This window comes from Cervus canadensis, chromosome 18, assembly GCF_019320065.1.
Source record: "Cervus canadensis isolate Bull #8, Minnesota chromosome 18, ASM1932006v1, whole genome shotgun sequence".
NCBI classification, from domain to species: domain Eukaryota; kingdom Metazoa; phylum Chordata; class Mammalia; order Artiodactyla; family Cervidae; genus Cervus; species Cervus canadensis.
Window position 1 is genome coordinate 50,873,680 of NC_057403.1, and position 15,460 is coordinate 50,889,139.

The 15,460-nt window shown below is 46.8% G+C and overlaps 1 protein-coding gene across 5 annotated transcripts in view; it reads left to right on the forward strand.

The window, feature by feature from the left end:
• Positions 1 to 4,506, forward strand: part of ANKRD11 (ankyrin repeat domain 11) — a 120,320-nt gene extending 115,814 nt beyond the window's left edge. For 4 of the 5 annotated variants that reach the window (XM_043437583.1, XM_043437586.1, XM_043437582.1 and 1 more), the window contains 4 exons: positions 3 to 101; positions 172 to 315; positions 1,559 to 1,651; positions 3,541 to 4,506. In XM_043437583.1, the coding sequence (XP_043293518.1) occupies positions 3 to 101; positions 172 to 315; positions 1,559 to 1,651; positions 3,541 to 3,726 (522 nt within the window). In that variant the 3' untranslated portion in view covers positions 3,727 to 4,506. Of the gene's footprint in view, positions 1 to 2; positions 102 to 171; positions 316 to 1,558; positions 1,652 to 1,828; positions 1,989 to 3,540 lie in introns of all 5 variants that reach the window. The other variant, XM_043437585.1, reaches the window with a different exon arrangement.
• The last annotated feature ends 10,954 nt before the right edge of the window (positions 4,507 to 15,460 follow it).

The following is a 15,460-nucleotide window of genomic DNA, read 5'->3' on the forward strand; positions in this document are numbered from 1 at the left end:
AGATCGCGCCCCCACCCTCACTGGCAGAGCCCCTGAAGGAGCTGTTCAAGCAGCAGGAGGCCGTGCGGGGGAAGCTTCGCCTGCAGCACAGCATCGAGCGGGTGAGTATGCGGCCATGGGCCTGGGGCACCCGGCTCCCACCCTCTCAGCTTACTGGCCCCTCTTCTTCAGGAAAAGCTGATCGTCTCCTGCGAACAGGAGATCCTACGAGTCCACTGCCGGGCGGCGAGGACCATCGCGAACCAGGCGGTGCCGTTCAGTGCTTGCACCATGCTGCTGGACTCGGAGGTGTACAACATGCCGCTGGAGAGCCAGGTGGGGCGTGGGCTGGGCATCTGCCGACCATTTCCTCTGAGGCTCACATGCATTTCGGACACGAGCAGCCAGAGCTGCTGCCCTGGGGCTTCCTGAGCAGAGGACCCAGAGAGACCGTCGCCCTGGGGACACGGTGCTGCCACCGACAGCAGGCAGCCCCAGGGGCCCATTACCAGTGACTCGCTGGTCTGGGGCAGGGCCCAGGGCGCCACCTCTTGGAGCACACGGTCTGCCTCGTTGGTCCTCCAGGGTGGCCCTGCGTGTCCACTCCAAGGGTCCAGCCCGCCTCTCTCCACCCCCAGGGGTGGACTTGTCCCACAAGGTCACAACCTTTCCCGCCTGACCTCTGTCCCAGTAGGTGGAACCTGTGCCCCTCAGAGCCCCCACCCCATGCATGGACATGTCAGAGATCTAACGTGCAAAAAGCAAGCCAACTTGTGTGCACCCTGACCTTTCTCCTCTCATCAGCCACTGCAACTCTGAAAACAGCCCAGAGCGTGTCCTTCTAGGCCTGCCTTCTGCCTCTGTCCCTGTTCAGGCCTCGGCACCAAGTTCCCCCACCCACTGGCAGATCACATGGAGGCCGCCACATGTGACATAACAGTGGTTAGAAACTTTTTATTAGTGCCTTAAAGATTTTCCATTCACTTACATACAATCTTTAAGGATACAAAAACTTTAAAAGCTTTCCTTAGGTAATGTGCTAGTGGTGACACGTGGAAGTTTTGCTTTTTGCATATAAAAGGAAAAAGGATCTGCTGACCTTGAAAGGGCGTTTCTGGGTTTCCTCTTGAAGGTCCAGGAGACGGGAGGTCTTGGACTGGGGCCCCTTCAGGCAGGTGGCCCCCACCCACCCAGCTGGCAGGAGCCAGTGGGGACACCTGGTCCTAAACCACTGTCCACTGCAGGGGACCTCAGCCACCTCAGGCCTCCCAAATGTCCTTTTGAAAGAAAAAACCACTTGCAGTTTTCACAAAGAAGAAACTGGACAGATACCATCGTGCACTCACCCTGAGGGGGTCCAGAGTCACGAGCAGGGCGGCTCCACCCTGGACAGTGTTGGGGAGGGGTGGCTTCCTGGGCCCCTTAGGAGGGCGGGGGTGTGTGTGTGTGTCCTGCCGGTTGGCCCTTGACATGGGGGCACTGGGGGGGTTCTAGAACCTGCACCCCAAGTGTGAGGGGGTCTTGACCGCCAGGAAGCTCCCCCTTCCGGATGCTCACGTGCATTTGGCTCTCCCTGCAGGGTGATGAGAACAAGTCAGTGCGGGACCGGTTCAACGCCCGCCAGTTCATATCCTGGCTGCAGGACGTGGACGACAAGTACGACCGCATGAAGGTGAGCCCCTCCTCCCTGAGCGGCAGCGGTGGGCCGGGCTCTCCGGGTGGGGGCGGCTGCTGTGGGGCTGCGTGTGGAGGAGGCAGCTTCACACCGGCTCTGAGCCCAGCTGGCAGCAAGCGAGCGAGGCCTCCCCGCCCCCATGTTGCCTCTTAGAGTGTCTTCCCTCCTGTCCAGGTGTGCGGGGAGCAGCTCCTGTCACCAGCTGGCGGTCAGACCTCTGTGGGACCCCACCTTGACCCTCCTCAAAGGTCACAGCATCCACCAGCAGCCCTGCCCTGGATGTGCTGACCAGTGCAGCAGGCAGAGGACGGGGGGGAGATAGAGAGCTTAGCAAGTAAGAAGCACGTCCTCCTCTGTAGGCGCGTGAACACACACCGGCAGTGATGCGCCTGCTACAGAGTTAGCGCCCATGAGGCAGGGCTGCCGAGTGTGGAGTTGATGGAGGCGAGACCCAGGTTCCACACTGGGCTGCCAGCCTCACCCCCACCTTACCTCGGTGACCCCTGCCCCCAGCACCATACCCAAGGGGGTGGCCAGGGGCCCAGAGCAGAGAGGCAACAGCTTACAGGGCGTTCAGGCTTGGCTGAGGCCGCATTTCTGACAAGCTCCAGGGTGACAGTGTGGAGGTCACATGGTCAGTCCTCCCACCACCAGCCTGCCTGAAGGGAGCTGCGTGGAAAACTTTGCTATAGGGAGATACTTTTTGACCAAAGTAAAATGAGACTTGGTACATTAAAAAGTCCACGGAAGTCTAAATTTCCTTAATGTGCCAAGAACTTAAAAATTAATGGACAGAAAAAGAAACTGGTGAGGTACAGAGAGTGCAGGGGCACGAAATGGCCATACCCCCATGGAACAGGCTCCTTGCGCGTGGCCGCTTGTTTGGGACCACAGTGGTCCCACTAGGAGACAGGCTGCCCTCCTCAGGTCCCGCAGCCCCGGACACATCTTCAGGGCAGTTTTCTGGGTAAACAGGCCTGCCTGTTGGGTGTCACGGGGTTTCAGCCTAACAGTTTCATTTCAGTCTGAAAACTCGGACTGTACGTACAGCAGTTCAGAAGCCCAGGAGTAGCTCCGTCTCAGGAGCACCCAGAGATGGAGACACTATGTAGTACCTTAAATTAAGTAAGAGCAGCGTGACTCTGAGGATCATGAGTGACTGTGTGTGCCGAGGACGCCTGGCCTGCTGGTGCACACAGGGCTTAGTTCTGAAAGTTTTTTAAACTGAATTATTTTAAAGCAATTTAGAGACTGTGATATCCTGCCCTAAATGCTTGTGTGCTCATCTAAGAAAATAAGATGAGCTTCCTGCATAATCACTGTCACATCGTTAAGTCTGTTAACCCAAGTCTGTGCTCCCACCTGCCATGCTTCTATCTCCCATGTGTTCCCAAAATGTGCCCCGCACCCTCACTCCCTCACACCACCCCCCAAGTCCACATGTGCTGCCTCGGGTTAAGACCCATTTGGGTAACCCAGGTACTGTCCTCATTTCAACATTCGGCATTCTTAACATGAAATACACAGCACAGGCTTTAACAGTCTGTTTGTCTTGGTACCTATTTCTAATATTGAGAATGCAAATGAAGCCAATCTCACCAGCCATAAATAAAGTAATTGTAAAATGAAAACAGAAAAGCAAAACTGTTAAAAGTTCTGACTAGAGGCGAAACCCCCAGGGGTAGGGGCATGAAGCAGGGATGGACAGACGCCTGTGTGCTCAGCAAGGCCACTCACCGGGCAGGATGAGACCCAGATGCAAGAGGCCGTCCCAAGGCCAGAGCTCAAAAGGGTCCCCCGCCCTGACCTCGCAGAAGCGCTGTGGCAGGGGGAGTGGGTGAGGCAGGGTCTCTCCTCCCTCCTCACCTGCTGCGTTTCCCGTGCAGACGTGTCTCCTGATGCGGCAGCAGCACGAGGCGGCGGCTCTCAACGCCGTGCAGAGGATGGAGTGGCAGCTGAAGGTCCAGGAGCTGGACCCCGCCGGGCACAAGTCCCTGTGCGTGAATGAGGTGCCGTCCTTCTACGTGCCCATGGTCGACGTCAATGACGACTTTGTGCTCCTGCCGGCCTGACGCGCAGGGACGGCTGCACAGGACACAGGCGAGCCCCCCTGACGTCTGCTGCCGAGTCCAGGCGGCGGGAGGAGACCACGTCCCCAGTGGGGACACCCAGGGAGAAACCGCACTGGGTCCCTGGTGCGCCTCCTTCCTACCGGCCCCCGCGGGAGGACACGGAGCCGGGGGCACAGGCACGGGCATGGTGGCCTCGGGCTCTTCTCTGGCGGCTGCACAGGCATCTCAGGAGCTGCAGGATGGAGAGCAGTCTTTAAATTCCTGGTTCCATTTTTGATCGACTCAAGAGAATAAAACTAAGGCGTCTACCCCTCAGCAAGAGTGGTCTCTGGTCAGAGGGCGGGGAGAGCACCGGACCGGCTACCGTCCTGTCACCATGAAGCTGCCGATGGCTCGGGCCTCCGACTGGGGCCAGGACGCTGGGCTGGGCGAGGGCCTGGCTGCGCCGCCCGCCCGCCTCACAGGGACATGGAGGCAGGACACTCAGTTGTGTTTTTAATGGAGTCAAATCCACGTGGTTTGTATATTTTTTCCTTTAATCTTGGGCATTTTGTTTCTCTTTCTGAGAACATAACTTGAAACACTACAGAGCCAATAATCATATAAAAAGTGTACCCGTAAACGCTGTACAGTTTTATACACGTTCACAATGTACTTTTGCTGCCTTCTAGATAATTTATTTTGCAACACATTACTGCACAGTTGTAAATAACTTATGTACTGTAACATCACTTCAGTTATGTGTAAAGAAATAAATAAATTAATTACATGCTCTTTGTACACAACCCCTCTCAGGAGGGCAGATGTGGCTGTGAGGGGAGGGGTCCCTCCCTGGAAACCCCAATGCCTTCAACCTTTTTCCTTTTGAGACAGATTATACTTGCACCTCCTTTCCTGCCCTTACTGGGACCCAAGGGGCTGTCCTCTGCTCACAACTAGGTGGCCGTGAGGGTGGAGGTCACCCAGAGGCTGTGTCCCCAGGGCCCATCAGAGTGGGAGGAGACAGGTGAGGTGTGAGCCATGGGACAGCTGGTGCCCTGGGCAGTGCAAATATGGATCCCTGGTCTCGTAGTTCCCCATGGGACCCCGCCACGCAGGGTCCCCACTTAGGACACAAGTCCCACCTGAAATCACGTACTCTGATCTCTAGGAGTCAGAGATCTAAGCTCATTACATCTTGGGGTCTGTGCTCTTCTCAGGCCAGGGGTGTCTTCTGAGCAGAGGTGCCCTGCCCGCTAAGTTCATAACGCCCTGTCCAATGGCTGGCCCCAGGTGGAAGGCGACAGGTGTAGGCCACAGGACCAAGCTGGGGTAAGCCTGGCCTTAGGGTGTATCCCTGGGCACCTTGACCCCCACTCCCGTGCTTTTCAATACCTGGTAGGTAGGGGTGGGAGCTGCAGACACGACCCCATTCAGTTTCCTCTTTGTGGGCTCCCTGGCCTAAGCTCTCACCAGCCCGCCAACTTTGTGTTCCTCTTCATTGCCTGGCACCTTTCTCAACATCAGGAATTAGGCCACACCCGTTCACCTGGCCCATCCTGGCCTCAGCACCTTCAGGCCACCCTCGTGGAGATCCTGCACCTGGCGGAGCCCACACCTGGTGTCGGTCCCGCCTGCTGCAGGTGCTGGTTCTGCACCAACGAACCTGTGCAGAAGCGTGCCCTGTGTTCTGGCAGGTCTGAACCACAGTGGCATCACGTACGACTCCTGCCCACGAGAGACAAACGTCACAGATGCTGTCATCTGCATGCCTGTGCAGGAGTGGGACCCAGAGAACAAAAAGGAATTAAATTTCAGGATATGTAGAGAAGCCGTAAAACTCAACCATAAAAAACAATTCTGTTCAAAAGTGGGCAAAAGATTTGAACAATCCTTTCTCCAAAGAAGATGAACAAATGGTCAATAAACACATGAACAAATGCTCAACATGACTAATCCCTGGGGAAAAGCAAACCAGAACCACGATGAGATACCCCCTTACACCCATCAGGATGGCTGCTAACAACACAATAACAAATAGAAAACATCAGGTGCTGGTGAAGATGTGCAGAAAGTGGGATCCTCCTGCACTGCTGGTGGGAATGAAAAGTGGTGCAGCCATGATGGAGAACACTGGAGGTTCTTCAAGAAATGTAAGGAACATAATCCACTGATCCAACTTCTAGGACCACACGCCACAGGAACTGAAAGCAGGGTTTCAAAGACATGTCTACACCCCAGTGTTCACTACAGCACTGTCCACAACAGCTACAACATGGAGTCAACCTGAACTATCCACTGACAGATGAATGGACCAGGAAAAGGTGAAGTTTTTCAGCCTTAAAAGAAAACGAGGCATGATGGATGAACCTTAAGGACATTATACTAAATGAAATAAGACAAATACTGGACCATTTCACTTACATGACATACTTATGAGTAATCAAACTCAGACAAAATATGACACACTTTATTTTCCTGGGCTCCAAAATCACTGCAGATGGTGACTGCAGTCATAAAATTAAAAGTTGCTTGCTTCTTGGAAGGAAAGCTATGACAAACCTAGGCGGCATATTAAAAAGCAGAGACATTTCTTTGCCAACAAAGTTCCATCTAGTCAAAACTGTGGTTTGTAGTCACGTATGGATGTGAGAGTTGGACTATAAAGAAATCTGAGCACCAAAGAATTGATGCTTTTGAACTGTGGTGTTGGAGAAGACTCTTGAGAGTCCTTTGGAGAGCAAGGAGATCAAACCAGTCAATCCTTTTAAAGGAAATCAACCCTGAATATTTGTTGGAATGACTGATGCTGAAGCTCAGGCTCCAATACTTTGGCCACCTGGTGCAAAGAGCTGACTCACTGGAAAAGGCCCTGATGCTGGGAAAGACTGAAGGCGGGAGGAGAAGGGGACAACAGAGGGCAAGATGGTTGAATGCTATCACCAAGTCAATGGACATGAGTTTGAGCAAACTCCAGGAGATAGTTAAAGGACAGGGAAGCCTGGCCTGCTGCAGTTCATGGGGTTGCAGAGAGTCGGACACAACTCAGTGACTGAACAACAATGGTACTAACATGTAAAGGGAGAAGTCGACAGGAATACAGTAATAGTAGGAAACTAACACCCCCACTCACACCAATGGAGAGATCTTCAACAGAGAATCAATGAAGCAGTAGAGATCCTAAATGACACAAGAAAACAGACTTTAATTGATCTTTTCAGGACCTTACATCCAAAAGCCCTGAATACACATTCTTTTCAAGTGCACACACACAGAACATTCTGTAGTACTGCATGTGCCATGCTGTGCTAAGTCACTTTAGTCGTGTCCAACTCTTTGCAACCCTATGGGCTGTTTCCCGTCAGGCTCCTCTGTCCATAGGATTTCCCCAGCAAAAATACTGGAGTGGATTGCCTTGCCCTTCTCCAGAGGATCTTTCCGACTCAGGGAGCAAACCCATGTCTCTTGCATCTCCTGCATTGGCAGACAGGCTCTTTACCACTAGCGTCACCCGGGAAGCCGCCAGGACCACAAACCAGGGCATAAAGCAAGCCTTGACACATTTAAGAGGACAGAAGTGACCCCGGGCATCTTCTCTGACCACAATGGCGTGAAACAAACTGATCACAGGAAACAAACGGCTGCTCTTCCCTGTGGCACCGTGGAGGCGCTCTGCCATTGCAGGACAAAGCTGAACGTCTCTTTCCTGGTGGATGATGAGTAACACTTTGTACCTTTTATGAGAAGCGTGTGGCCAAAGAAGTTGCTGCTGACCCTCTGGGTGAAGAACACAGGAAGGTCATGTGGTCTGAGTCAGTGGTGGGGATGACAAACAAGGCTTCTCCACAAAGCTGATGTCCTGCCCCATGGCTGAGTCTGCCTGCCACTGAGTAAGGGACATTCCTGTCCAAGTCTGTACCAAGTTGAGTGTTCTCAATTTGGTCATTGGTAAAAAAAAAGGGAGGGTAGAAAAACATTCCTGGACTCCCTGACACTACTATACCTCACTGCCTGGGGCCCCCAAAAGCTGCAGAATCCACTGATTTTTCAATCTCTAAGTAATGTGATGTCCACCAGGACACTGTGAGAAAGATCCTAAACAGAGAAGGTAAGAAACCATCAACACACCTTAGATTCAGTGTCTTTCTTCTCCACTCCATTCTGCAACACAAATGTCAGTGTCCTGCTCTGAAGAATCAGCATATCAGGAAAAATAAGCAAGAGGCTGCAGAATATGCTAAGTAGTTGGCCTCCTTCATCCTCTTATCCAAAGAAAAATGCCAGGAGTAGACTGCCAAGAGGGGGAGGCTGTCCTCTCTGATAGTGTCTACCTGAGCCCAGTCAAAAATGAGATATTCTTAGAGTAACAAGTAAATAAGCTCAGACATCAGGAATAAAAGAAGGAAAGGAGGAAAAAAAGAAAATCACATGGATGCTAAACAACATGCTACTGGAAAACCAATGGGTCAAGACTTTGAGTGGTTAAGAATCCACCTGCCAACACAGGGCACTGAGGTTTGATCCCTGGTCCAGAAAGATCCCACGTGCTGTGGGGCAACTAAGCCCACGCAGCACAGATACTGCGTCCACACACCGCGCCTACTGCGCCCGCCTACAGCCCACGCTCCACAACGGGAGTGGCTGCCGCAGTGAGAGCCCGCACACCGCAACCGTGTGCAGCGCCCACTCGCTGCAACTAGAGGCAGCCCACACAGCAACGAAGACCCAGCCCAGCCAAAAATAAATAATTTGTTTAAAAAAAATAGGTCAGTGATGAAATCAAAGAGGAAATTAAAAAATACCTTGAGAAAAATCAAAATACAACCATTCAAAAGCTACAGAATGTGGCAAAAGAAGTTCTTAGAAGGAAGTTCATAGTGATATAGGCCTTCCTCCAAAAACAAGAAAGATCTCAAACAATCTAACCTACCACTTAAAAGAATTAGAAGAACAAACAAAAAACTAAAATCAGCACAAGGAAGAAGATAAACAACAGAGAGGAAGTAGGTATTTAAAAAGAACAGAAAAAATAAATAGAACAAGAGTTGTTTCTCTTTAAGGATAAACAGGCCTGACAGCTCTGACCAGGCGCACCAAGAAGAGAGGACCCAAATGAACGAAAACAACCATAACAGCTCATACCACAGAAATACAGAAACCGTAAGGGGATACTACGTACGATTATATGCTAACAAATTTGACAACCTGAAAGAAATGGATAAGTTTCTAGAAATACACAGTCCACCAAAACTGAAGAAGAAACATAATTTGAAGAGACCAATCATTAGAAGTGAAAAAAAATCTGTAATTTAAAAAAAAAAAAAAAACAAAAACCCAAAAAACAAAAAAACCCTCCCACGCTTCCTTGGTTGCTCAGTGACAAACAATCCACCTGCCAGTGCGGGAGACGGGTTTGCCCCCTGATCTGGGAAGGTCCCACATGCCATGTATTAAGCACAGCTACTGAGCCTGTGCTCCAGAGGCCAGCAGCCACAACTGTTCAGCCCACATGCCGCAGTGAGAGAGTAGCCCCTACTCTACATACTAGAGAAGAAAACATGCAGCAACAAAGACCCAGCACTGCCAAATGTAAATAATTTTTTAAAGAAAACCCTATAAATGTAAGTCCAGAACCAGATGGCTCCAGGGGTGAATTCTACCAAACATATAAAGAACTTATATAGATTCTTCTCAAACTCTTCTTTCCCCCACAAAAAGAAGAGGAGGGAACACTCTCAGAGACATGCTATAAAGCCACCATTACCCTGATACCAAAACCAAACAAACACAATTACAGGCCAATGTCTTTGATGAACACAGATGCAAAAATCCTCAACAAAATATTAGCAAACCAAATCGAACAACACATAAAAAGAACAAACCAAAACCAAGTGAGATTCATCGCAGGTTCTTAAGGATGGTTCAATATAGATAAATCAGTCAATGTGATACACCACATAAGAGACAAAAACACCATCATCTCAACAGATGCAGAAAAGCATTTGACAAAATTCAACATCCATTCATGATAAAAACTCTTAGCAAAGTGAGTATGGGGGGAACATACCTCAATAAAATAAAAGCTATTTATGAGGCTTCTTTGATGGTCCGGTGGTTAAGAATCCACTTTGCAATGCAAGGGACACTGGTTTGACCCCTGGTCCAGGAAGATCCCACATGTATGTGCCTCAGGGCAACCAAGCCCGTGTGTCACAACCACTGAAGCCTGCACATCTAAAGCCCCTGCTCCACAACAAGAGAAGCCATCACAGTGAGAAGCCTGCACATAGCCACAAAGACCCAGAGTAACAACAACAAAATTATATATATATATATATATATATATATATATGTATTTTTTAAAGCTATTTATGACAATAAACTGTGGAAAATTCTGAAAGAGATGGGAATACCAGACCACCTGACCTGCCTCTTGAGAAACCCGTATGCAAGTCAGGAAACAACAGTTAGAACTGGACATGGAACAACAGACTGGTTCCAAATAGGAAAAGGAGTACGTCAAGGCTGTATATTATCAGCCTGCTTATTTAACTTATATGCAGAGTACATCATGAGAAACGCTGGGCTGGAAGAAGCACAAGCTGGAATCAAGATTGCCGGGAGAAATATCAATAACCTCAGATATGCAGATGATACCACCCTTATGACAGAAATAGAAGAACTAAAGAGCCTCTTGATGAAAGTGAAAGAGCACAGTGAAAAAGTCGGCTTAAAGCTTAACATTCAGAAAACTAAGATCATGGCATCCGGTCCCATCACTTCATGGCAAATAGATGGGGAAACAATGGAAACAGTGACAGACTTTATTTTTTTGGGCTCCAAAATCACTGCAGATGGTGACTGCAGCCATGAAATTAAAAGACGCTTAATCCTTGGAAGGAAAGTTATGACCAACTTAGACAGCATATTAAAAAGCAGAGACATCACTTTGTCAACAAAGGTCCATCTAGTCAAGGCTGTGATTTTTCCAGTGGTCATGTATGGATGTGAGAGTTGGACTATAAAGAAAGCTGAGCACCAAGAATTGATGCTTTTGAACTGTGGTATTGGAGAAGACTCTTGAGAGTCCCTTGGACTGCAAGGAGATCCAACCAGTCCATCTTAAAAGAGATCAGTCCTGGGTGTTCATTGGAGGGACTGATGTTGAAGCTGAAACTCCAATACTTTGGCCACCTGATGCGGAGAGCTGACTCATTTGAAAAGACCCGGATGCTCGGAAAGATTGAGGGCAGGAAGAGAAGGGGACGACAGAGGATGAGATGGTTGGATGGCCAACCATCACCGACTCAATGGACATGGGTTTGGGTGGACTCCGGGAGTTGGTGATGGACAGGAAGCCCTGGCGTGCTGCAGTTCACGGGGTTGCAAAGAGTCGGACATGACTGAGCGACTGAACTGAACTGATGACAAACCCACAGCCAACATAATAATAATGGTGAAAAACTGAAAGCCTTCCCACTAAAATCTGGAGCAAAATAAGGATGCCCACCATCACCTCTTCTATTCAACACAGAAGACTGGATGTCCCAGCTACAGAATAAAAGAAAAAGAAAGAAAAGGTACCCAAACTGGAAGGGAAGAGGTAAAATTCACTATATGCAGGTAATATACTACTGTATACTGAAAACCCTAGACTTCATGCAAAAACTACTAGAACTGATGAACAAATTCAGCAAGGTAGGTGGGATACAAGATTAATGTAAGAAATGGGCTGCATTCTTCACACCAACGATGAAACAGCAGAAAGGTATTTAAACAGTAACTGTTTATTTGTTTTGCCATGCCATGCAGCATGCAAGCATCTTAGTCCCCTGACCAGGAATTAAACCCATGTACCTTGTAGTGGAAGTGCAGAGTCTTAACCACTGAACTGCCAGGGAAGTCCAACAATATCTTTTAAAATTGTACTCCCCAAAATAAAGTGTTTGGGAATAAACCTGACCAAGGAGGTGAAAGACTTATACACTGAGACCTGTAAGGTTGATAAAGGGAATCAAAGATGATTCAAAGAAATAGAAAGCTATCCCATGCTCTTGGATTGGAAGAATATTGTTAAAACAGTCATATTTTTCAGAGCAATCTACAGATTTAATGTGATTTCTATCAAGTTACCCATGATGTTTTTCACAGAACTAGAACAAAGTAATCCTGAAATTCATATGGAACCATAAAAGACCCAGAATTGCCACAGCAAACCTGAAGAAAAAGAACAAAACAGGAGGCATAACCCTTCCAGACTTCAGACAATACTATAAAGCTACAGTAATAAAAACAGCGTGGCACTGGCAAAAAACAAGACATATGAATCAATGGAACAGAACACAGAACCCAGAAAGAAACCCACACAAATCAATCTTTGACAAAGGAGGCAAGAATATGGGAAATGGGCAAAAGTGTCTTCAACAAGTGGCGTTAAGAAAGCTGGACAGCTGCATGTAAATCAATGAAGTTATTTAGAACACACTCACCATTCACAAAAATAAACTCAAAATGGCTTAAAGACTTAAATATAAGATACCATAAAACTCCCAGAAGAGAGCACAGGCAAAACATTCTCTGACATAAATCTTACTAAAGTTTTCTTAACATCAGTCTCCTAAGGAAATAGAAAACAAAAATAAACAAATGAGATACAATCACACTTTTGCACAGCACAGGAAACCATAAACAAAACAAAAAGACAATCTACAGAATAGGAAAAAATATTTGCAAATGATGTGACCAACAAGGATTTAATTTCCAAAAGATACAAACAGCTCATACAACTCAATAACAAAAACCAAACCACCCAATTGAAAAAAGGACATTAGACTTACATAGACATCTCTCCAGAGAAGAAATACAGATGGCCAATAGGGACAGGAAAACATGCTCAACATCGCTAGTGATCAGAGAAATGCAAATCAAAACTACAGTGAGGTACCACCTCACACTGGTCAAAATGGCCATCATTAAAAAGTCTACAAAAACAAATGCTGGATCTGATGCCCATGTTCCACAACTACTGAGCCCACACAACACAAATAGAGAGTCGGCATGCTGCAATGAAAGATCCCATATGACACAACAAATATCCCACATACTGCAACTAAGACCCAATGCAGCCAAATTAAAAATAAATGCTGGCAACGGTGAGGGGAAAAGGGAACCCTTCTGCACTGTTAGTGGGAATGTGAGCTGGTGCAGCCACTGTGGAAAACAGTACAGAGGTTTCTCACAAAACATCATCTAGCAATCCTACCCCTGGATATATATCCAAACAAAACTGTTATTCAAAGAATTAAGATACATGAGCCACTATGTTCATAGCAGCCTATTCATAACAGCCAAGACATGGAAGAAACCTCAATGTCCATCAGCAGATGAATGGATAAAGAACATGTGATATATATATATATGCATTTAGTATATACAATGAAATACTACTTAGGCATAAAAAAGAATGAATAATGCCAACACTGATGCAACTAGAGATTATCATAATAAGTGAAGTAACAAAAAACCAAATACCATATGATATCACTTAATGTGTGTAATCTAAAATATGACAACACGAACCTATCTGTGAAACAATCACAGATACAGAGCACAGACTGGTGTTTGCCAAGGGGATGGGGGCTGGAGGAGGGATGGAATGGGAGGTTGGAGTTAGCAGATGCAAACTATTATATATGGAATGGATAAACAAGGTCCCACTGTATAGCACAGAGAACTATATTTAATGTCCTATGATAAACCATAATGGAAAAGAATACAATAAAAAGAACGCACATCTATCTGTATATGACGGAAACATTTTGCTGACAGCAGTTACTAATACAACATTGTAAGTCAACTTTACTTCAAGAAAACCACACACACACACACACACGTATGCATTTACATATAAATAACACACGTGTATACACATGCACACACAAATACATGCATACACACAATACATCCACACGCACACAATACATCTGCACACACATGTACACACGTGTATACGCACACACAATACACATGCGTACACATGTGCAACATTCATACATATAAACACATAATATACACATACACATGTACACACACAATTACATAAACAGTCACACATGATATACACACGTACACACATACACATAATATATACACACATATATGTCCACACACAGACACATACATATATATACATACATATAAAGCTGGGGCGGGGAGGAAGACCTGGGGAATAAAATGCCCCAAAATACTCTTTAATGTTCTGACATACCTGGGAACACACAAGGCCATGCACATGTGTAGGTCTGTGTACACATGTAGGAAATAACAGAACCCTGAGATCTCGTGAGGCAGGAAGTGAAGGCCAAGGCAGAGCTGTAACCTGAGGGAATTTAAGAGTCTTTGGGTAAAGGAGAGATGACTAACTGGATCACAGACATCTCTGTCTAGTCATCAGCTGAGCAACAAGCTAAGAGCACAGAGACCTCCTGACCCACACACAGCAGGGTCTCAGACTTTATAGAATCTTTTCAGGAAAGTCACTAAACACAGAAGGGAGACAAAAAGTCTGGGAAGCAGGAAACTGATTTCTTGAGTCACCACATTATACTGATGTTATTTAAAATGAATACTTTTGAACAGAAACTTAGTTATACAAAGGAACGAAGTATGGCCCATCAACTAGGAAAGTTTTCAAAAAGAAACTAATAGATACTATCTCTGAGTATGCTCAAATGTTAAACATACTAGATAAGACAAAGTCAGTTTTCAAAAATCAGGTTCAAAGAACTAAATGAAACTATGTCTAAGGAATTAATATGACAGAATGGTTTTCACCAACAGAATACTAGTAAAGAGAAAAATTATTTTAAAAAGAAAACAAATTCTGCAGTTGAAAGTACATTAACAGAATTTGAGTGGGCAGAAAGAAAGTGAAAGTAAAAGTTGCTCAGTCATGTCTGACTCTTTTGTGACCCCATGGACTATACAATCCATGGAATTCTCCAGGCCAGAATACTGGAGTGGGTAGCTTTTCCCTTCTCCAGGGGATCTTCCTAACCCAGGGATCGAACCCAGGTCTCCTGCATAGTACGCAGATTCTTTACCAGCTGAGCCACAAGGGAAGCCTTTGAGTGAGCAGAAGAACCAGCAAACCTGAAGACACGTCAACTGAGATTATTATAATGTGAGGACCAGAAAAAAACAATGAAGGAAAAGGAACAGTTCCAGAGACCCTCAGGATGTGACCAAGGGTATCAATATACTGAAAGGGAGGGCCAGAAAGAAAGAGACAAAAGGGAAGATGGTTAATTTTACGTATGTGGCTAGGCCACAGTACCCAGAAATTCAGCCAAATATCCCTCTAGATGCTTCTGTGAGGATATTTTAGATGAGGTTAATATCTACTGTAAATCACAAGAGGCTGAGTAAAGTAGATATTATGGGGCTCACAGCAAGTTGCCACCCAGTCACTTCAAGGCCTTAACAGAAAATGACTGAATCCCATAGAGATGAGGGGAACTGGCCCCAGACTTTTTTAAAACTCAAATGCAGCATCCACTCATCCCTGAGTCTTTGGCCTGCCAGCCTCCATAATCATGGAAACCAAGTCCTAAAACCTACCTATCTACCCATCTACGTATAATATCTTCTAATGATTCTGTTTCCTTGGAGAACCCTAAGACATCAAAGTAAAGAACCACTTTTTATAAGTTATGTACAAATACTAAAGGAAATCATGTCTAAATAATTAATATGA